This window comes from Anomalospiza imberbis, unplaced genomic scaffold (genome assembly GCF_031753505.1).
Source record: "Anomalospiza imberbis isolate Cuckoo-Finch-1a 21T00152 unplaced genomic scaffold, ASM3175350v1 scaffold_444, whole genome shotgun sequence".
Taxonomy (NCBI): domain Eukaryota; kingdom Metazoa; phylum Chordata; class Aves; order Passeriformes; family Viduidae; genus Anomalospiza; species Anomalospiza imberbis.
In genome coordinates, this window is record NW_027100054.1 from 4,138 (window position 1) to 26,570 (window position 22,433).

At 54.8% G+C, this 22,433-nt stretch overlaps 3 protein-coding genes across 5 annotated transcripts; 2 read left to right on the top strand and 1 right to left on the bottom strand.

The window, feature by feature from the left end:
- Positions 1-538: 538 nt before the first annotated feature.
- Positions 539-7,140, bottom strand: LOC137466830 (nucleoredoxin-like protein 1). Its single transcript, XM_068178480.1, has 2 exons — positions 6,815-7,140; positions 539-827 (listed from the first exon to the last, which is right to left on the bottom strand). Exons 1-2 carry the CDS (start codon positions 7,138-7,140, stop codon positions 539-541), a joined length of 615 nt encoding a protein of 204 aa, XP_068034581.1.
- Positions 7,141-7,316: 176 nt separating this feature from the next.
- Positions 7,317-13,454, top strand: LOC137466831 (S-antigen protein-like). The gene is made up of 2 exons (XM_068178481.1): positions 7,317-8,790; positions 13,282-13,454. Exons 1-2 carry the CDS (start codon positions 7,317-7,319, stop codon positions 13,452-13,454), a joined length of 1,647 nt encoding a protein of 548 aa, XP_068034582.1.
- LOC137466827 (6-phosphogluconolactonase-like) lies at positions 13,445-22,323 on the top strand. Of its 3 annotated transcripts, none has more exons than XM_068178479.1 (6): positions 13,477-14,483; positions 16,044-16,151; positions 17,832-17,933; positions 18,172-18,276; positions 18,642-18,689; positions 20,483-20,732. In XM_068178479.1, exons 1-6 carry the CDS (start codon positions 14,214-14,216, stop codon positions 20,612-20,614), a joined length of 765 nt encoding a protein of 254 aa, XP_068034580.1. In that variant the 5' UTR covers positions 13,477-14,213; the 3' UTR covers positions 20,615-20,732. The 3 variants fall into 3 exon arrangements, with proteins under 3 accessions (XP_068034578.1, XP_068034580.1, XP_068034579.1); XM_068178478.1 differs by having other exon boundaries at positions 13,485-14,483; positions 18,172-18,249; positions 18,627-18,689; positions 20,483-20,730; XM_068178477.1 differs by lacking the exon at positions 18,642-18,689 and having other exon boundaries at positions 13,445-14,483; positions 18,172-18,313; positions 20,483-22,323.
- The last annotated feature ends 110 nt before the right edge of the window (positions 22,324-22,433 follow it).

Sequence of the window (22,433 nt, forward strand, 5' to 3'; positions counted from 1 at the left end):
GTTAATTCCCAAACTGGGACCAGTCCAATCCCAAACTGGGACCAGTTCAGTTCCCAAACTGGGATCGATTCATTCCCAAACTGGGACCAGTTCAGTTCCCAAACTGGGACCGGCCCAATCCCAAACTGGGACCAGTTCAGTTCCCAGACTGGGATTGATTCATTCCCAAACTGGGACCGGTTCAATTCCCAGTTCGATCCCCCCTCAGGGGCTTTTCTTCTTCCTCCTCCTCCTCCTCCTCCTCTTCCTTTATTTTTGGGAAAACCGACGGGATTTTGGGTGGGTTCCTCCATCGGAGGAACCGGAACCAGAGCGGCCATTCCCAGCTGGATCCACCCCAGCTCCTTTTCATCCTCATCCTCCTCTTCCTCCTCTTCCTCTTCCTTTATTTTTGGGAAAACCGACGGGATTTTGGGTGGGTTCCTCCATCGGAGGAACCGGAACCAGAGCGGCCATTCCCAGCTGGATCCAGATCCTCCTCCTCGCCCTCCTCCTGCTCCTCTCTTCCCTCGCTTTTCTGGGATTTGGGATCCAGCCTCTACTCCCGCTGCCCTTCCTCCTCCTCCTCCTCGCCGCTGTCCCGGGGCTGCGGGCGGTACTTGCGGCGCCGCAGGGGCTCGGTGAGGCTGCGGGGTGCGGATCCCGCGGGCTCCTGGCGCTCCTGGAAGTTGCGGTCCAGCAGCTCGGCCGCCTGGCGCCAGCCGTGGAAGCAGGCGGCTCCCGACTCCTGGATCTCCCGCACGGCATCCGGCACCAGCACGGCCCCGCTCGGGGCCAACACCACCACGGCCGGCAGCTCCGACACCCCGAAACGGCGCTCCAGCTCCCTGGGAACGGGAAACGGGGGGAAATCGGGGGGAAACGGGGGAGATTGGGAAGGGGAAATGGGGAAATAATGGGGATTGGGGGAGTGGGGGAGTTGGAATGGGGGAAATGGGGAGGATGGGATTGGGGGAGTTGGGGAAATAGGAAAATGGGGATTGGGGAAATTGGAATGGGAGAAATGGAGAAATCGGGAATATGGGATTGGGGGAAATTGGGGGAGTTGGGGAAATGGGGATTGGGGAATTGGAATGGGGGAAATGGGGAATATGGGATTGGGGGAAATTGGGGGAATTCGGGAAATGGGAAATGGGGATTGGGGAAATTGGAATGGGGGAAATGGGGAGGATGGGATTGGGGGAGTTGGGAAATGGGAATATGGGGATTGGAGAAATGGGGATTGGGGAGTTGGAATGGGGGAAATGGGGAATAGATCTACCATCGGTGTTCCCACCTGTCCCTCACCTGGTGTTGGTGTCCCACCCATCCCCAGCTGTCCCACCTGTCCCTCACCTGTTCTTCACCTGTCCCACCTGTCCTCACCTGTTCTTCACCTGTCCCACCTGTCCCTCACCTGTCCCACCTGCCAAAGCTGTCCCCACCCGGCCCTCACCTGGTGTAGGTGTCCCCACCCATCATCCCCAGCTGTCCGACCTGTTCCACCTGTCCCTCACCAACCAAAGGTGTCCCTACCTGTCCTCACCTGTCCCTCACCTACCAAAGGTGTCCCTACCTGTCCTCACCTGTCCCACTTGTCCCTCGCCTACCATAGATGTTCCCACCTGTCCCTCACCTGTTGCAGGTGTCCCCAGGTGTCCCCAGCCATGCCCAGCTGCGCTCACCTGTCCCTCACCTACCATAGATGTTCCCCCTGTCCCTCACCTGTTGCAGGTGTCCCCACCCATCCCCAGCTGTGCTCACCTGTCCCTCACCTACCATAGATGTTCCCACCTGTCCCTCACCTGTTCTTCACCTGTCCCACCCTGTCCCTCACCTACCATAGATGTTCCCACCTGTCCCTCACCTGTTGCAGGTGTCCCCAGCCATGCCCAGCTGCGCTCACCTGCCGAGGTCGTCCCCGTAGGGCAGCGCCATCCATGCGCGGGGCATGTCCCTCAGGTACTCGCGGTGCTCCTGCTCGCACCTGTCCCGCCCCACGTAGACCAGGCCCAGCTGCTCCTGTCCCACCTGTCCTCACCTGTCCCACCTGCCAAAGCTGTCCCCACCTGTTCCTCACCTCTCCCCATCTGTCCCACCTGTCACCATTGTGCTCACCTGGCCTCACCTGGTGTAGGTGTCCCCACCCATCATCCCCGGCTGTCTGACCTGTTCCACCTGTCCCTCACCTACCAAAGGTGTCCCTACCTGTCCTCACCTGTCCCTCACCTACCAAAGGTGTCCATACCTGTCCCTCACCTGTCCCTCACCTACCAAAGGTGTCCGACCTGTTCCACCTGTCCCTCACCTACCAATGGTGTCCATACCTGTCCTCACCTGTCCCTCACCTACCAAAGGTGTCTCTACCTGTCCTCACCTGTCCTTCACCAACCAATGGTGTCCCTACCTGTCCTCACCTACCAAAGGTGTCCCTACCTGTCCTCGCCTGTCCTTCACCAACCAATGGTGTCCCTACCTGTCCCTCACCTACCATAGATGTTCCCCCCTGTCCCTCACCTGTTGCAGGTGTCCCCAGCCATGCCCAGCTGCGCTCACCTGTCCCTCGCCTACCATAGATGTTCCCACCTGTCCCTCACCTACCATAGATGTTCCCCCCTGTCCCTCACCTGTCTCACCTGTCCCTCACCTACCATAGATGTTCCCACCTGTCCCTCACCTGGTGCAGGTGTCCCCAGCCATGCCCAGCTGTCCTACCTGTCCCTCACCTACCATAGATGTTCCCCCCTGTCCCTCACCTGTTCTTCACCTGTCCCTCACCTACCATAGATGTTCCCACCTGTCCCTCACCTGTTGCAGGTGTCCCCAGCCATGCCCAGCTGCGCTCACCTGCCGAGGTCGTCCCCGTAGGGCAGCGCCATCCATGCGCGGGGCATGTCCCTCAGGTACTCGCGGTGCTCCTGCTCGCACCTGTCCCGCCCCACGTAGACCAGGCCCAGCTGCTCCTGTCCCACCTGTCCCACCTACAAAAGCTGTCCCCACCTGTTCCTCACCTTTCCCCATCTGTCCCACCTGTCACCATTGTGCTCACCTGGCCTCACCTGGTGTAGGTGTCCCCACCCATCATCCCCAGCTGTCCGACCTGTTCCACCTGTCCCTCACCTACCAAAGGTGTCCCTACCTGTCCTCACCTGTCCCTCACCTACCAAAGGTGTCCCTACCTGTCCTCACCTGTCCCTCACCTACCAAAGGTGTCCCTACCTGTCCTCACCTGTCCCTCACCTACCAAAGGTGTCCATACCTGTCCTCACCTGTCCCTCACCAACCAAAGGTGTCCCTACCTGTCCTCACCTGTCCCTCACCTACCAAAGGTGTCCATACCTGTCCTCACCTGTCCCTCACCTACCAAAGGTGTCCGACCTGTTCCACCTGTCCCTCACCTACCAATGGTGTCCATACCTGTCCTCACCTGTCCCTCACCTACCAAAGGTGTCCATACCTGTCCCTCACCTGTCCCTCACCAACCAAAGGTGTCCCTACCTGTCCTCACCTGTCCCTCACCTACCAAAGGTGTCCGACCTGTTCCACCTGTCCCTCACCTACCAATGGTGTCCATACCTGTCCTCACCTGTCCCTCACCTACCAAAGGTGTCGCTACCTGTCCTCACCTGTCCTTCACCAACCAATGGTGTCCCTACCTGTCCTCACCTACCAAAGGTGTCCATACCTGTCCTCGCCTGTCCCTCACCAACCAAAGGTGTTCATACCTGTCCCTCACCTACCATAGATGTTCCCCCCTGTCCCTCACCTGTTGCAGGTGTCCCCAGGTGTCCCCAGCCATGCCCAGCTGCGCTCACCTGCCGAGGTCGTCCCCGTAGGGCAGCGCCATCCATGCGCGGGGCATGTCCCTCAGGTACTCGCGGTGCTCCTGCTCGCACCTGTCCCGCCCCACGTAGACCAGGCCCAGCTGCTCCTTGTCCCACCTGTCCCACCTGCAAAAGCTGTCCCCACCTGTTCCTCACCTCTCCCCATCTGTCCCACCTGTCACCATTGTGCTCACCTGGCCTCACCTGGTGTAGGTGTCCCCACCCATCATCCCCGGCTGTCTGACCTGTTCCACCTGTCCCTCACCTACCAAAGGTGTCCATACCTGTCCTCACCTGTCCCACTTGTCCCTCGCCTACCATAGATGTTCCCACCTGTCCCTCACCTGTTGCAGGTGTCCCCAGGTGTCCCCAGCCATGCCCAGCTGCGCTCACCTGTCCCTCACCTACCATAGGTGTTCCCCCTGTCCCTCACCTGTTGCAGGTGTCCCCACCCATCCCCAGCTGTGCACACCTGTCCCTCACCTACCATAGATGTTCCCACCTGTCCCTCACCTGTTCCTCACCTGTTCTTCACCTGTCCCTCACCTACCATAGATGTTCCCCCTGTCCCTCACCTGTTGCAGGTGTCCCCAGCCATGCCCAGCTGCGCTCACCTGCCGAGGTCGTCCCCGTAGGGCAGCGCCATCCATGCGCGGGGCATGTCCCTCAGGTACTCGCGGTGCTCCTGCTCGCACCTGTCCCGCCCCACGTAGACCAGGCCCAGCTGCTCCTGTCCCACCTGTCCCACCTGCAAAAGCTGTCCCCACCTGTTCCTCACCTCTCCCCATCTGTCCCACCTGTCACCATTGTGCTCACCTGGCCTCACCTGGTGTAGGTGTCCCCACCCATCATCCCCGGCTGTCCGACCTGTTCCACCTGTCCCTCACCTACCAAAGGTGTCCCTACCTGTCCTCACCTGTCCCTCACCTACCAAAGGTGTCCATACCTGTCCTCACCTGTCCCTCACCTACCAAAGGTGTCCATACCTGTCCTCACCTGTCCCTCACCTACCAAAGGTGTCCATACCTGTCCTCACCTGTCCCTCACCTACCAAAGGTGTCCATACCTGTCCCTCACCTGTCCCTCACCAACCAAAGGTGTCCCTACCTGTCCTCACCTGTCCCTCACCTACCAAAGGTGTCCGACCTGTTCCACCTGTCCCTCACCTACCAATGGTGTCCATACCTGTCCTCACCTGTCCCTCACCTACCAAAGGTGTTCATACCTGTCCCTCACCTGTTCTTCACCTGTCCCTCACCTACCATAGATGTTCCCACCTGTCCCTCACCTGTTGCAGGTGTCCCCAGCCATGCCCAGCTGCGCTCACCTGCCGAGGTCGTCCCCGTAGGGCAGCGCCATCCATGCGCGGGGCATGTCCCTCAGGTACTCGCGGTGCTCCTGCTCGCACCTGTCCCGCCCCACGTAGACCAGGCCCAGCTGCTCCTGTCCCACCTGTCCTCACCTGTCCCACCTGCCAAAGCTGTCCCCACCTGTTCCTCACCTCTCCCCATCTGTCCCACCTGTCACCATTGTGCTCACCTGGCCTCACCTGGTGTAGGTGTCCCCACCCATCATCCCCAGCTGTCCGACCTGTTCCACCTGTCCCTCACCTACCAAAGGTGTCCCTACCTGTCCTCACCTGTCCCTCACCTACCAAAGGTGTCCATACCTGTCCTCACCTGTCCCTCACCTACCAAAGGTGTCCATACCTGTCCTCACCTGTCCCTCACCTACCAAAGGTGTCCATACCTGTCCCACCTGTCCCTCACCTACCAATGGTGTCCCTACCTGTCCTCACCTGTCCCTCACCAACCAAAGGTGTCCATACCTGTCCTCACCTGTCCTTCACCAACCAATGGTGTCCCTACCTGTCCTCACCTACCAAAGGTGTCCCTACCTGTCCTCGCCTGTCCCTCACCAACCAATGGTGTCCCTACCTGTCCCTCACCTACCATAGATGTTCCCACCTGTCCCTCACCTGTTGCAGGTGTCCCCAGCCATGCCCAGCTGCGCTCACCTGTCCCTCGCCTACCATAGATGTTCCCCCCTGTCCCTCACCTGTTCTTCACCTGTCCCTCGCCTACCATAGATGTTCCCACCTGTCCCTCACCTGTTCTTCACCTGTCCCTCGCCTACCATAGATGTTCCCCCCTGTCCCTCACCTGTTGCAGGTGTCCCCAGCCATGCCCAGCTGCGCTCACCTGCCGAGGTCGTCCCCGTAGGGCAGCGCCATCCATGCGCGGGGCATGTCCCTCAGGTACTCGCGGTGCTCCTGCTCGCACCTGTCCCGCCCCACGTAGACCAGGCCCAGCTGCTCCTGTCCCACCTGTCCCACCTGCAAAAGCTGTCCCCACCTGTTCCTCACCTCTCCCCATCTGTCCCACCTGTCACCATTGTGCTCACCTGGCCTCACCTGGTGTAGGTGTCCCCACCCATCATCCCCGGCTGTCCGACCTGTTCCACCTGTCCCTCACCTACCAAAGGTGTCCCTACCTGTCCTCACCTGTCCCTCACCTACCAAAGGTGTCCATACCTGTCCTCACCTGTCCCTCACCTACCAAAGGTGTCCATACCTGTCCTCACCTGTCCCTCACCTACCAAAGGTGTCCATACCTGTCCTCACCTGTCCCTCACCTACCAAAGGTGTCCATACCTGTCCCTCACCTGTCCCTCACCAACCAAAGGTGTCCCTACCTGTCCTCACCTGTCCCTCACCTACCAAAGGTGTCCGACCTGTTCCACCTGTCCCTCACCTACCAATGGTGTCCATACCTGTCCTCACCTGTCCCTCACCTACCAAAGGTGTCGCTACCTGTCCTCACCTGTCCTTCACCAACCAATGGTGTCCCTACCTGTCCTCACCTACCAAAGGTGTCCATACCTGTCCTCGCCTGTCCCTCACCAACCAAAGGTGTTCATACCTGTCCCTCACCTACCATAGATGTTCCCCCCTGTCCCTCACCTGTTGCAGGTGTCCCCAGGTGTCCCCAGCCATGCCCAGCTGCGCTCACCTGCCGAGGTCGTCCCCGTAGGGCAGCGCCATCCATGCGCGGGGCATGTCCCTCAGGTACTCGCGGTGCTCCTGCTCGCACCTGTCCCGCCCCACGTAGACCAGGCCCAGCTGCTCGGGCCGCTCCACGTGCGCGGGGTCGGTGAGGCGGCGCCAGAAGCGGCGCAGGCGGGGCTCGAACTCGCGGCAGCGCGGGCAGCGGCGCGCCGCGAAGAGCAGCAGCAGCACGCGGTTCTCCAGAGCCGCCCGCAGCTCCCGCTCCGTGTCCAGGCGCCGCTCCGAGCGCCGCGCCAGCAGCGCCCGCCCCGAGAACAGCGCCCACGCCATGCCGGGAGTGGCGGCGGGAATAACGGAATAATGGGAATAATGGGAATAAAAGTGATGGGAATGGCGGTGGGAATAATGACGGGAATAAAAGTGATGGGAATGGCGGTGGGAATAATGACGGAATAAAAGTGATGGGAGTGGAGGTGGGAATAACGACGGGAATAAAAGTGATGGGAATGGCGGGTGGGAATAATGACGGGAATAAAAGTGATGGGAGTGGAGGTGGGAATAACGACGGGAATAAAAGTGATGGGAATGGCAGCGGGAATAATGGGAATAATGGTAACAATGGGAATAAAAGTGATGGGAATGGTAGCGGGAACGGCAGCGGGAATAACGTGAATAACGACGGGAATAAAAGTGATGGGAGTGGCGGCGGGAATAACGGGAATAATGGTAATAATGGGAATAAAAGTGATGGGAATGGCAGCGGGAATAACGGGAGTAATGGTAATAATGGGAATAAAAGTGATGGGAATGGCGGCGGGAATAACGATGGGAATAAAAGTGATGGGAATGGCGGCGGGAATAATGACAGGAATAAAAGTGATGGGAATGGAGGTGGGAATAACGACGGGAATAAAAGTGATGGGAGTGGAGGTGGGAATAACGACGGGAATAAAAGTGATGGCAGTGGAGGCGGGAATAACGACGGGAATAAAAGTGATGGGAATGGTGGTGGGAATAATGGGAATAATGGTAACAATGGGAATAAAAGTGATGGGAATGGCAGCGGGAATTCTAGCGTGAATAACAGGAATAACGACGGGAATAAAAGTGATGGGAATGGTAGCAGGAACGGTAGCGGGAATAACGGGAATAACGACCGGAATAAAAGTGATGGGAATGGTAGCGGGAACGGTAGCGGGAATAACGGGAATAACGACGGGAATAAAAGTGATGGGAGTGGAGGTGGGAATAATGACAGGAATAAAAGTGATGGGAATGGCGGCAGGAATAATGACAGGAATAAAAGTGATGGGAGTGGAGGTGGGAATAACGACGGGAATAAAAGTGATGGGAGTGGAGGTGGGAATAACGACGGGAATAAAAGTGATGGGAATGGTAGCGGGAACGGTAGCGGGAATAACGGGAATAACGACGGGAATAAAAGTGATGGGAATGGCAGCGGGAATAACGGGAATAATGGTAATAATGGGAATAAAAGTGATGAGAATGGCAGCGGGAATAATGGGAATAATGGGAATAAAAGTGATGGGAATGGCAGCGGGAATAATGGGAATAATGGTAATAATGGGAATAAAAGTGATGGGAATGGTAACGGGAACGGCAGCGGGAATAACGACGGGAATAAAAGTGATGGGAATGGTGGCGGGAATAACAGGAATAATGGGAATAATGGGAATAAAAGTGATGGGAATGGCAGCGGGAATAATGGGAATAATGGGAATAAAAGCGATGGGAATGGCAGCGGGAATAACGGGAATAATGGGAGTAAAAGTGATGGGAATGGCAGCGGGAATAATGGGAATAATGGGAATAAAAGCGATGGGAATGATATCAGGAATAATGGGAATAATGGGAATAAAAGTGATGGGAATGATAGCGGGAATGATAGCGGGAATGATAGCGGGAATAAGGAGGATATTGGGAATAAAAGCGATGGGAATGACAGCGGGAATAATGGGAGTAAGGGTAATAATAATAATAATAATAATAGCGGGAAAAATAGGAATAAAAATGGTGGGAATGGTAATAAAAATAGCAGTAATAATGGTAATAATTACGGTAATAATAATGGTAGTAAAAATGATAGGAAAATGGTAATGGGAATAATAATAATAATAGTAGAAATAGTAATAGTAATAATAATAGTAATAATAAAAATAATTAGGCTTTTGTAAAAAAAAAAAAAAAAAAAAGAGGTTTTAGCCCGAAAAAATGTGGGTTTTTTTTAAAAAATGAAGGTTTTTATCTTAAGAAATAAAGGGTTTTCTCTCAAAATAGGGGGGAGATACCTCTAAAACTTGGGGGGGGTTAACCCTCAAAAAATGGGATATTTGTCCCTAAAACTGGGGGAGGGTTATCTCTAAAAAGTGAGGGTTTTATCTCTGAAAATAGAGGGTTTCGCCCGAAAAAATGGGGTTTTTATCCCTTAAAAATGGGGATTTATTAAAAAAAAAAAACCCGGGGGTTTATCTCTAAAAAATGGGGGTTTTTCCCCCCCAAAAAAAGGGCAGCGGGGGAAGAAAAGGATGAGGAAAAATGGGAATTTTATCCCTAAAAAATCGCGGGATAAAAGGGGCCGGAGCTGCCTCCGCAGCGGCCCCGGCGAGCGCGGATTTGGAGCGAGCGGATTCATTAAGGGATTAATTAGCGCGTTAATTAACGGCAGGAGAGGGGGAGGGGCGGGAGCTGCTGGGGGAGGGGTCCCAGGGCCATGGGAATTCAGGGGGTGGGGGTTTTATTTAAAAAAAAAAGGGGTTTTGTCCCAAAAAAGTGGGATTTAATCCCAAAAAATGGGGGTTTGTCCCTAAAAACTGGGATTTGATCCCAAAAAATGGGGGTTTATAATAAAAAATTAGGATTTAATCCCAAAAAGATGGGGGGTTGTCCTCGAAAATTGGGATTTAATCCCAAAAAATGGGGGTTTGTCCTCAAAAATTGGGATTTAATCCCAAAAAATGGGGGTTTATCCTCAAAAATTGGGATTTAATCCCAAAAAATGGGGGTTTGTCCTCAAAAATTGGGATTTAATCCCAAAAAATGGGGGTTTTATCCCTAAAAATTGGGATTTAATCCCAAAAAATGGGGGTTTGTCCTCAAAAATTGGGATTTAATCCCAAAAAATTGGAGTTAATCCCAAAAAATGGGGGTTTGTCCCTAAAAATGGGAGGGTTTACAAAAAAATATGGGATTTTCTACCAAAAATTGGGGGTTTTACAAGAAAAATTTGGTGTTTTATCGAAAAAGTGGGGATTTATCCCTAAAAATGGGGATTTATCCCAAAAAATGGGGGGTTTAGCTCAAAATATTGTGGATTTATTTAAAATATCGGTGTTTATCCCTAAAATTGGGGGGTTTATAAAACAAGTGGGATTTTATCCCAAAAAAATGGTGTTTTATTCAAAAATTGGGGGTTTTATAAAAAAAATAGGGGTTTTATCCTTAAAAATGGGGGTTTATCCTAAAAAAGAATGGTTTTATAAAAATAATGGGAATTTATCCCAAAAAATGGGGTTTTTATCCCAAAAAAGGGAGGATTTTATAGGCCCAAAAATGGGATGGAAACCCCAAAAATGGATGGAAACCCCAAAAACAGGGATTGAAATCCCCAAAATGGGATGAAAACCCTAAAAATGGGATGGAAACCCTAAAAAAAACCGGGATGGAAACCCCAAAAATGGATGAAAACCCTAAAAAATGGGATGGAAACCCCCGAAATGGGATGAAAACCCTAAAAAATTGAATGGAAACCCTAAAAATATGGGATTGAAACCCAAAAAGGGGGATGAAAACCCTAAAAAAACTGGGATTGAAACCCCAAAAATTGATGGAAACCCTAAAAACTGGGATGGAAACCCCAAAAATGGGCCGGAATCCCTAAAAAATGGGATGGAAACCCCAAAAACTGGGATGAAAACCATAAAAATGGGATGGACACCCCAAAAATGGGATAGAAATCCCAAAATAATGGGATGAAAACCCTAAAAAATGGGATTGAAACCCCCAAAAATGGATGGAAACCCCAAAAATGGGACGGAAGCCCTAAAAAATGGGATTGAAACCCAAAAAACGGGATGAAAACCCTAAAAAAATGGGATGGAAACCCCAAAAATGGCCCGGAATCCCTAAAAAATGGGATGGAAACCCCAAAAACTGGGATGAAAACCCTAAAAATGGGCCGTAATCCCTAAAAATGGGTTGGACACCACAAAAACTGTGATGAAAACCCTAAAAATGGGATGGACACCCCAAAAATGAGATGAAAACCCCAAAACTGGGATGGAAACCCCCTAAAATGGGATGAAAACCCCTAAAAATGGGATTGAAACCCTAAAAAATGGGATGGAAACCCTTAAAAATGGGATGAAAACTCTAAAAAAACTGGGATGAAAACCCCAAAAATGGGACGGAAACCCCAAAAATGGGATTGAAACCCCCAAAAATGGATGAAAACCCTAAAAAATGGGATTGAAACCCCAAAAATGGATGAAAACCATAAAAAATGGGCCGGAATCCCTAAAAAATGAGATGAAAACCCTAAAAAATGGGATGGAAACCCCAAAACTGGGACGGAAACCCCCCAAAATGGGATGAAAACCCCAAAAATGGGGTGAAAACCCTAAAAAATGAGATGAAAACCCCAAAAACTGGGATTGAAACCCCAAAACCGGGACGGAAACCCCAAAATAAAGGCTAAAAAAAGGGCGGAGCCCCCCCGGGGTCACCTCCGGTGGCGGATTTGGGATTTGGGATTTGGGATTTGGGATTTGGGATTTGGCACGCGGGGAAATCGGATTCACGGCACGGTGGGGGAGGGGCGGGAGCGGTGGGGGAGGGGTCCCCAAGGCCGGGGGGGTCCCGGGGTTGTGGGGGTCCCGGTTTTGGGGGTCCCGGGGTTCTGGGGGTCCCGGTTTTGGGGGTCCCGGTTTTGGGGGTCCCGGGGTTGTGGGGGGTCCCGGGGTTTTGGGGGTCCCGGTTTTGGGGGTCCCGGTTTTGGGGGTCCCGGGGTTTTGGGGTTGCAGTTTTGGGGGTCCCGGTTTTGGGGGTCCCGGGGTTGTGGGGGCCCCGGGGTTTTGGGGGTCCAGCTTTTGGGGGTCCCCGTTTTGGGGGTCCCGGGGTTGTGGGGTTGCAGTTTTGGGGGTCCCGGGGTTGTGGGGGTCCCGGGGTTGTGGGGGTCCCGGTTTTGGGGGTCCCGGGGTTGTGGGGGTCCCGGTTCTCGGGGTCCCGGGGTTTTGGGGGTCCCGGTTTTGGGGGGTCCCGGGGTTGTGGGGGTCCCGGGGTTGTGGGAGGCCCAGTTTTGGGGTCCCGCTTTTGGGGGTCCCGGGGTTGTGGGTGTCCCGGTTTTGGGGGTCCCGGTTTTGGGGGTCCCGGGGTTGTGGAGGTCCCGGGGTTGTGGGGGTCCCGGTTCTGGGGGTCCCGGTTTTGGGGGTCCCGGGGTTGTGGGGTCCCGGTTTTGGGGTTCCCGGGGTTGTGGGGGTCCCGGGGTTGTGGGGGTCCCGGTTTTGGGGGTCCCGGGGTTTTGGGGGTCCCGGTTTTGGGGATCCCGGTTTTAGGGGGTCCCGGTTTTGGGGATCCCGGTTTTGGGGGTCCCGGGGTTGTGGGGTCCCGGTTTTGGGGGTCCCGGGGTTGTGGGGGGCCCAGTTTTGGGGTCCCCGTTTTGGGGGTCCCGGTGTTGTGGGGGTTCCAGTTTTGGGGGTCCCGTTTTTGGGGGTCCCGGTTGTGGGGTCCCAGACCTGGAGGGGCCCCAATTTTGGGGTCCCAGGACTGTGGGGGACAGTCTGGGGGTCCCGACTTTAAGGGGGTCCTGGGGTCATGGGGTCCCGATTTTGGGGGGGTCCCGATTTTGGGGGGTCCCCAGACCTGGAGAGGGGCCCGATTTGGGGGTTCCAGGCCAGTGGGGTCCCGATTTTGGGGGGTCCCGATTTCTGGGGGTCCCCAGACCTGGAGGGTTCCCGATTTTGGGGGTTCCAGACCTGGAGGGTTCCCGATTTTGGGGGTTCCAGGCGGTGGGGTCCCGATTTTGGGGGGTCCTGATTTTGGGGGTCCCCAGACCCGGAGGGGTCCCGATTTTGGGGGTTCCAGGCCGGTGGGGTCCCGATTTTGGGGGGTCCCGATTTCTGGGGTTCCCAGACCCGGAGGGTTCCCGATTTTGGGGGTTCCAGGCCTGTGGGGTCCGGATTTTGGGGGTTCCAGGCCGGTGGGGTCCCGATTTTGGGGGGTCCCGATTTTGGGGGTCCCCAGACCCGGAGGGGTCCCGTGCCCTCCTCCCCCCGCTAGGGGGCGCCATCAGCTCCCGGCTCCGTTAGCCCCACCCCATATTTGCATAATCCCGCCCCATCTCCCACCCTAGCCCCGCCCTCTTCCCCGCCCTCCTTCGCCTCACCCAATCAGCTTCCGCCAGCAGCGCTGCCAACCAATAGAAATGCGTCGTTCTCCGAACCACGCCCACTGTAGGCGTGGCCTCGCCTGAGGCGGCGGCGGCGGAGCGGCCGCACCGGGAGGGCCCCGGGGAGGCCTCGGGAGCCCCGGAGCCCGCGGGGACAACCGGAGCGGGCCCGGAGCCCCCCCCCGGAGCCGGCGGTGAGAACCGGAGCGGGCCCGGAGCCCCCCCCCGGAGCCGGCGGTGAGAACCGGAGCGGGCCCGGAGCCCCCCCCCGGAGCCGGCGGTGAGAACCGGAGGGGGCCCGGAGCCACCCCCGGAGCCGGCGGTGAGAACCGGAGCGGGCCCGGAGCCCCCCCCGGAGCCGGCGGTGAGAACCGGAGCGGGCCCGGAGCCCCGCCCGGAGCCGGCGGTGAGAACCGGAGGGGGCCCGGAGCCCCCCCCGGAGCCGGCGGTGAGGCCCGGCCCGGCTCCCACAGCCCCGAAGCGAGCCCCGGAGCCAGGGCAGAGGCCTAAACCGGCCCCGGAGCCGCGTCCCGGATCCCGCCAGAAGCCCCTCACAGGCGCTAATTAACTCCGACAACGCTAATTAACGACTAACTCGTGCCTAATTAACGCCCGTAGGGACTCCTTTGTGCCAGCACGGACGTATTTATTGCAATTAACTCTTTCGGGCCGCTCGGAACCCGATTTGCTCCGTTTGGTTGTGCCTGACCGCGAGGCCATTAAAAACCAGCGGCTGTGCCGCGTGCTGTGCTGCGGGGCGAGCGAGGCAACAGCGAGGGAGGGTTTGTGTGGGTGTGCAGGCGGAGAAGGGCAGCGAGGCAGCCGCGCTCCTCCGGGCGGCGCCGCCACGCGAGGCCCAGGCCTCACTAGGCCGCGCGTTGCTAAGCAACGCGTCGCGCTCTGACGCTACTTCCCGCGCCAACCCCACGGTCGCTTAGCAACGCGTCGCGCTGCTGACGTCACTTCCGCCTCCTCCCCTCCCCTCAGCGGCGGCGCCATCATGGCGGCCGTGTCGGTGTTCCCGTCCCCGCAGGAGCTCGGCGCGGCCCTGGCGCGGTCGGTGGCGGAGGCGGCGGCCGAGGCGGTGGCGAGCGGCGGCCGCTTCACGCTGGGGCTGTCCGGGGGCTCGCTGGTGCCGCTGCTGGCGCGGGAGCTGCCGCCCGCCCTCAGCGCGGTTCCCGGCGCCGACCCCTCGCGCTGGCTCGTGGCGTTCTGCGACGAGCGCCTGGTGCCGCCCGAGCACCCCGAGAGCACCGGCGGCGCCTACCGGGTGAGCGGGGCCCGCGCGGGCACCGGCACGGCCACCGGGGCGGGCACCGGGGCTGGCCCAGCTCCTCCCAGTTCGGCCCAGTTTCTCCCAATCCCTTCCCAGCCCTTCCTGGCTCCCCCCAGTTCCTCCCAGTGCTCCCAGTTTGGCCCAGTTCCTCCCAATCCCCTCCCAGTCCCTCCTGACTCTTCAGGTCCTTCCCAGCTCCTCCCAGTGCTCCCAGTTTGGCCCAGTTCCTCCCAGTTTGGCCCAGTTCCTCCCAGTCTCTCCTGTCTCCTCAGGTCCCTCCCAGCTCCTCCCAGTGCTCCCAGTTTGGTCCAGTTCCCCCAATCCCCTCCCAGTCTCTCCTGACTCCCCCCAGTTCCTCCCAGTGCTCCCAGTTCGGCCCAGTTCCCCCCAATCCCCTCCCAGTCTCTCCTGTCTCCCCTCAGCCCCTTCTAGTTCCTCCCAGTGCTCCCAGTGCGGCCCAGTTCCTCCCAGTTTGGACCAGTTCCCCCCAGTCTCTCCTGACTCCTCAGGTCCCTCCCAGCTCCTCCCAGTGCTCCCAGTTCGGCCCAGTTCCCCCAATCCCCTCCCAGTCTCTCCTGACTCCCCTCAGCCCCTTCTAGTCCCTCTCAGTGCTCCCAGTGCCTCCCAGTTCCTCCCAGTGCTCCCAGTTTGGCCCAGTTTCTCCCAGTTTGGCCAGTTCCCCCCAGTCTGCTCCCAGTCTCTCCTGACTCTCCTCAAGTCCTCCCAGTTCCTCCCAGTTTGGCCCAGTTCCCCCCTCAGTTCCCCCCAGTCCTCCCCCAGTCCCCTCCCAGTTCCCCCCAGTTCCCCCAAGTCCTCCCCCAGTCCTCTCCCAGTCCCTCCCAGTTCCCCCCAGTTCCTCCCAGTTCCCCCCAGTTCCCCCCTCAGTTCCCCCCAGTCCTCTCCCAGTCCCTCCCAGTTCCTCCCAGTTTGGCCCAGTCCCTCCCAGTCCCTCCCAGTGCTCCCAGTTCCTCCCAGTTTGGCCCAGTTCCCCCCTCAGTTCCCCTCTCCCAGTCCCTCCCAGTTCCTCCCAGTTTGGCCCAGTTCCCCCCTCAGTTCCCCTCTCCCAGTCCCTCCCAGTTCCTCCCAGTTTGGCCCAGTTCCCCCCTCAGTTCCCCTCTCCCAGTCCCTCCCAGTCCCTCCCAGTTCCCATTTCCAGTTCCCCCAGTCCCTGGCCCATTCCCAGTCCCCTCCCAGTGCTCCCAGTAACACTTTAACCCTTTCCAGTCCCAGCTGCTGTCCCAGTTTGCCCCCCCCCATTCCCAGTCCCCTCCCAGTGCTCCCAGTAACACTTTAACCCTTTCCCAGCCCCAGCTGCTGTCCCAGTTTGCCCCCCCCCATTCCCAGTCCCCTCCCAGTGCTCCCAGTGACACTTTAACCCTTTCCCAGCCCCAGCTGCTGTCCCAGTTTGCCCCCCCCCACAGCCCCCAGTCCCCCTCCCAGTGCTCCCAGTAACACTTTAACCCTTTCCCAGTCCCAGCTGCTGTCCCAGTTTGCCCCCCCACAGCCCCCAGTCCCCCTCCCAGTGCTCCCAGTAACACTTTAACCCTTTCCCAGTCCCAGCTGCTGTCCCAGTTTGCCCCCCCCGGCCCCCAGGTGCTCTGGGTCACCCCCAGGCTGGGCCCGGCCGAGGCCGCCCGGGACTACGAGGAGCAGCTGAGAAGGGTACTGGGGGAACTGGGAGCACTGGGAATGGGACTGGGGGAACTGGGAGCACTGGGAATGGGACTGGGGGAACTGGGAATGGGACTGGGGGAACTGGGAATGGGACGGGGAACTGGGAATGGGACTGGGGGAACTGGGAATGGGACTGGGGGAACTGGGAATGGGACGGGGAACTGGGAATGGGACGGGGAACTGGGAATGGGACTGGGAATGGGACTGGGGGAACTGGGAGCAACTGGAATGGGACTGGGAATGGGGACGGGGAATGGGACTGGGATGGACTGGGAATGGGACTGGGGGAACTGGGAGCAACTGGGAATGGGACTGGGAATGGGGACTGGGGGAACTGGGAGCACTGGGAATGGGACTGGGGGAACTGGGAATGGGACTGGGAATGGGACTGGGGGAACTGGGAGCATCTGGGAATGGGACTGGGAATGGGGACTGGGATGGACTGGGAATGGGACTGGGAGCACTGGGATCAGTCAATGAGCTGAACTGGTTCAGACTGGTCTGAACTGGTCCATAGTGATCAGTATCGATCCGTACTGGTCTGAACTGGTCCGTGCTGGTCCATAGTGATCAGTATCGATCCGTACTGGTCTGAACTGGTCCATAGTGATCAGTATCGATCCATACTGGTCTGAACTGGTCCGTAGTGATCAGTATCAATCCATACCGGTCTGAACTGGTCCATAGTGATCAATATCAATCCATACTGGTCTGAACTGGTCCATAGTGATCAGTATCGATCCATACTGGTCTGAACTGGTCCGTAGTGATCAGTATCAATCCATACCGGTCTGAACTGGTCCATAGTGATCAGTATCAATCCATACCGGTCTGAACTGGTCCACAGTGATCAGTATCGATCCGTACTGGTCTGAACTGGTCTGAACTGGTCCACAGTGATCAGTATCGATCCGTACTGGTCTGAACTGGTCCATAGTGATCAGTATCAATCCATACTGGTCTGAACTGGTCCATAGTGATCAGTATCGATCCATACTGGTCTGAACTGGTCCATAGTGATCAGTATCAATCCATACTGGTCTGAACTGGTCCATAGTGATCAGTATCGATCCGTACTGGTCTGAACTGGTCTGTGCTGGTCCATAGTGATCAGTATCAATCCATACTGGTCTGAACTGGTCCATAGTGATCAGTATCAATCCATACTGGTCTGAACTGGTCCATAGTGATCAGTATCGATCCGTACTGGTCCGTACTGGTCTGAACTGGTCCATAGTGATCAGTATCGATCTGTACTGGTCTGAACTGGTCCACAGTGATCAGTATCGATCTGTACTGGTCTGAACTGGTCCGTAGTGATCAGTATTGATCCATACTGGTCCGAGCTGGTCCATAGTGATCAGTATCAATCCATACTGGTCTGAACTGGTCCATAGTGATCAGTATCGATCCGTACTGGTCTGAACTGGTCCGTGCTGGTCCATAGTGATCAGTATCGATCTGTACTGGTCTGAACTGGTCCATAGTGATCAGTATCGATCTGTACTGCTCTGAACTGGTCCATAGTGATCAGTATCGATCCATACTGGTCTGAACTGGTCCGTAGTGATCAGTATCAATCCATACTGGTCTGAACTGGTCCATAGCGATCAGTATCGATCCGTACTGGTCCATACTGGTCTGAACTGGTCCGTGCTGGTGCCGCAGGCGTTCCCGGGCGAGGCCACGCCCCAGTTTGACCTGCTGCTGCTGGGGGTGGGGCCGGACGGACACACCTGCTCACTGTTCCCGGGCCACGCCCTGCTCCAGGTAACCCCAAATTCCGGCAATTCCGGGAGTTTGGGGAATTGCCCCATTCTTTCCCCTGCATCTGTCCCGGTTTTTCCTTATTTCCCCCATTTCCCCCCCATTTTCCCCATTATTGTCCCATTATTTTCCCCATTTTTCGCCCAATTTTCCCATTTTCCCTGTTATTTTCCCCCATTATCTCCCCCGTGGTTTCCCCCCGGATTTTTCCCGATTTCCCCATTTTTTGCCCCATTTCCAGGAGCAGAATTCCCTGGTTTCCTTCCTGCTGGACTCCCCCAAGCCGCCGCCCCAGCGGGTGACGATGACGCTGCCGCTGCTCAACTCGGCCAAGTCCCTGCTGCTCGTGGCCACCGGCGCCGCCAAAGGCCCCCGTGCTCAAGGTTTGGGCTGAAATCCCAATTTTTTTTGGTCAAATCCCGCATTTTTGGGGTTCAAGCCTGGGATTTTAGGGGTTAAAACTGGGATTTAAGGGGTTAAATTGCGAATTTTTGGGTCTAAATTGGGATTTTTTTCATTTAATTCGGATTTTTGGGGTCGGTCCTGGGTTTTTTGGGGTTAATTGCCAGATTTTTTGGTTAAATCCCAGATTTTGGGGGTTAATTCCCAGATTTTTGGGGTTAATTCCCAGATATTTGGGGTTACGTTCAGGATTTTTGGGGTTAAATCCCAGATTTTTGGGGTTAATTCCCATTTCTCAACTCGGCCAAGTCCCTGCTGCTCGTGGCCACCGGCGCCGCCAAGGCCCCCGTGCTCAAGGTTTGGGCTAAAATCCCAACTTTTTGGTCAAATTCTGCATTTTTGGGGTTCAATTCTGGGATCTTAGGGGTTAAATCCTGGGATTTTGGGGTTAAATCCCCGATTTTGGGGTTCCAGTCCCTGATTTTGGGGTGAACTCCCCGATTTCGGGGTGCAATCCAGGATTTTGGGGTTGAAAGCCCCAATTTTGGGGTTCAATCTGGGATTTTGGGGTTCAAGTCACCAATTTTGGGGTTCAATCCGGGATTTTGCGGTTCAAGTCCCCGATTTCAGGGTTCAGGTCCCGATTTTTGGGGTTCAATCTGGGATTTTGGGGTTGAACTCCCCATTTTTGGGGTTCTAGTCCCCAATTTTGGGGTTCAATCTGGGATTTTGGGGGTTAGGTCCCCGATTTTGGGGTTCTAGTCCCCATTTTTGGGGTTCAGTCTGGGATTTTGGGGTTCAAGTGCCCGATTTTGGGGTTCAATACAGGATTTTGGGGTTGAACTCCCCCATTTTGGGGTTCAAGTCCCCAATTTTGGGGTTCAATCCGGGATTTTTAGATTGAACTCCCCAATTTTGGGGTTCAAGTCCCCAATTTTGGGGTTCAATCCGGGATTTTGAGATTGAACTCCCCAATTTTGGGGTTCAGGTCCCCATTTTTGGGGTTCAATCCGGGATTTTGGGGTTGAACTCCCCCATTTTGGGGTTCTAGTCCCCATTTTTGGGGTTCAATCTGGGATTTTGGGGTTGAACTCCCCATTTTTGGGGTTCTAGTCCCCATTTTTGGGGGTTCAATCTGGGATTTTGGGGTTCAAGTCCCCGATTTTTGGGGTTCAAGTCCCCATTTTTGGGGTTCAATCTGGGATTTTGGGGTTCAAGCCCCTGATTTTGGGGTTCTAGTCCCCATTTTTGGGGTTCAATCTGGGATTTTGGGGTTCAAGTCCCCGATTTTGGGGTTCAATACAGGATTTTGGGGTTGAACTCCCCTTTTCTGGGGTTCAAGTCCCTGTTTTTGTGGTTCAAGTCCCTGATTTTAGGTTTCAATTCGGGATTTTGGGGTTCAATCCAGGATTTTGAGATTGAACTCCCCAATTTTGGGGTTCAAGTCCCCAGTTTTGGGGTTCAATACAGGATTTTGGGGTTGAACTCCCCCATTTTGGGGTTCAAGTCCCCATTTTTGGGGTTCAATCCGGGATTTTGGGGTTGAACTCCCCAATTTTGGGGTTCAAGTCCCCAATTTTGGGGTTCAAGTCCCCATTTTTGGGGTTCAATCCGGGATTTTGAGATTGAACTCCCCAATTTTGGGGTTCAAGTCCCCATTTTTGGGGTTCAATCTGGGATTTTTGAGATTGAACTCCCCAATTTTGGGGTTCAAGTCCCCATTTTTGGGGTTCAATCTGGGATTTTGGGGTTGAACTCCCCAATTTTGGGGTTCAAGTCCCCAATTTTGGGGTTCAAGTCCCCATTTTTGGGGGTTCAATCCGGGATCTTGGGTTTGAACTCCCCCATTTTGGGGTTCAGGTCCCGATTTTGGGGTTCAATCCGGGATTTTGAGATTGAACTCCCCAATTTTGGGGTTCAAGTCCCCAATTTTGGGGTTCAATCCGGGATTTTGGGGTTGAACTCCCCCATTTTGGGGTTAAGGTCCCCAATTTTGGCGTTCAATCCGGGATTTTGAGATTGAACTCCCCAATTTTGGGGTTCAGGTCCCCAGTTTTGGGGTTCAATCCGGGATTTTGGGGTTGAACTCCCCCATTTTGGGGTTCAGGTCCCGATTTTGGGGTTCGATCCCGAGTTTCGGTCTCTTGCAGCGCATTTTGGAGCGGCGCGAGGAGCAGCCGCTGCCGGCTGCGCGGCTCCGGCCGCGCTCGGGGCGGCTCCGCTGGCTCCTGGACCAGGAGGCGGCCAAGGAGCTGCAGATCCCCCTGGAACATCGGCCTTGAAGTGGAGAATTCCTGGGAAAACGGGAAAAATGTCCTGGAAATGCGGGAATTCCACGGAAAAATGGGGGAAAATGTCCTGGAAATGCGGGAATTCCATGGAAAAATGGGGGAAAATGTCCTGGAAATGGAGACATTCCATGGAAAAATGTACTGGAAATGGAGACATTCCATGGAAAATGTCCTTGAAGTGGAGGAATTCCATCAAAAAATGTCCTGGAAATGCGGGAATTCCATGGAAAAATGGGGGAAATGTCCTGGAAATGGAGACATTCCATGGAAAAACAAGAAAAATATCCTGGAAATAGAGAAATTCCATGGAAAAATGGGAATAATGTCCTGGAAATGGAGACATTCCATGGAAAATGTTATTGAAGTGGAGAAATTCCGTCAAAAAATGTACTGGAAATGGAGACATTCCATGAAAAAACTGGGAAAATGTCCTGGAAATGCGGGAATTCCATGGAAAAATGGGGAAAAATGTCCTGGAAATGGAGACATTCCATGGAAAATGTCCTTGAAGTGGAGGAATTCTGTCAAAAAATGTCCTGGAAATGGGGGAGTTCCATGGAAAAACAGGAAAATGTCTTTAAAATTGAGAAATTCCATGGAAAATGTCTTTAAATTTCAGGAATTCCATGGAAAATGTCCTTGAAATTCAGGAATTCCATGGAAAAATGTCAAAGAAATGGAGAAATTCCAAGGAAAAACGGGGAAAATGTCTTCAAAATTGAGAAATTCCATGGAAAATGTCCTTGAAATCGAGGAATTCCATGGAAAAATGGGGAAAATGTCCTTGAAATGGAGAAATTCCAGGAAAGATGTCAAAGAAATTGAGGAATTCCATGGAAAAATGTCCTTGAAATGGGGGAATTCCATGGAAAAACGGGAAAAATGTTCTTAAAATGGAGAAATTCCATGGAAAAATGGGGAAAATGTCCTTGAAATTTGGGAATTCCATGGAAAAAATGTCAAAGAAATTGAGGAATTCCATGGAAAAACATTCCAGGAATTGAGAATTCCAATGGGATCCTTGGAGTCTTTTTTTTGGGATTTTGGGCTGGATTTTTGGGGATTTTGGACTGGATTTTTGGGGATTTTTGGACTCTTTTATTTCGGGATTTTTTTTGCTCTTTTTTTGGGATTTTGGACTGGATTTTTTTGTCGTTTTGGTTGGGATTTTTTGGGATTTCGGACTGGATTTTTTGGGATTTTGGACGGGATTTGTTTGGGTTTTGGACTGGAATTTTTGGACTCTTTCGTTGTTAATTTTTGACTGGATTTTTTAGGATTTTGGACTTTTTTGGGGATTTTCGGGCTGGAATTTTTGGGATTTCTGGACGCTTTTTTTTTAATTATTATTTTTTCCCCATTTCCCCCCGTTTTCCCCCTCCTTTTTTTCCATTTCTTTCCCTTTATCCCCATTTGGGATTCTGCTGGTGAAAGCCTTTGAAAAAAACGGGGAAATTCGGAGTTTAAAAATCCTCGGAAAAGGAAAATTTCCCGCGGAAAAAAAAAAAAAAAAAATTTTAAAAATTTCACTGAGGGGGCGTGGCCACAATGGGGCGTGGCCACCGCTAGTTCCATATTTGGACACACAGTGGGCGTGGCCTCATGCTGCATCTCCCATATATGGCTCTGTGGGCGTGTCTAAGCAGTATCCATATTTAGCCGCCAACGGGGCGTGGCCTCATCGCCACACCCTCCTAGTGGGCGTGGCCACGCGCAATCCCCATATGTGGCACCAGCACGGGCGCGGCTTCACGGCCGCCCCCATATATGGCCATCATGGGCGTGGTCACATCGCGGATTGACCAATCAG

Coding starts and splice junctions, on each gene's coding strand:
- LOC137466830 (XM_068178480.1), bottom strand. CDS start 7,140: ATGGCGTGGGCGCTGTTCTCGGGGCGGGCGCTGCTGGCGCGGCGCTCG. Junction 828..6,814: donor TACGGGGACGACCTCGGCAG/GTGAGCGCAGCT, acceptor TCCCGTTCCCAG/GGAGCTGGAGCGCCGTTTCG.
- LOC137466831 (XM_068178481.1), top strand. CDS start 7,317: ATGGCGGGTGGGAATAATGACGGGAATAAAAGTGATGGGAGTGGAGGT. Junction 8,791..13,281: donor TGACAGCGGGAATAATGGGA/GTAAGGGTAATA, acceptor CGCCCACTGTAG/GCGTGGCCTCGCCTGAGGCG.
- LOC137466827 (XM_068178477.1), top strand. CDS start 14,214: ATGGCGGCCGTGTCGGTGTTCCCGTCCCCGCAGGAGCTCGGCGCGGCC. Junction 14,484..16,043: donor GCACCGGCGGCGCCTACCGG/GTGAGCGGGGCC, acceptor ACCCTTTCCCAG/TCCCAGCTGCTGTCCCAGTT. Junction 17,934..18,171: donor CGGGCCACGCCCTGCTCCAG/GTAACCCCAAAT, acceptor CCCCATTTCCAG/GAGCAGAATTCCCTGGTTTC.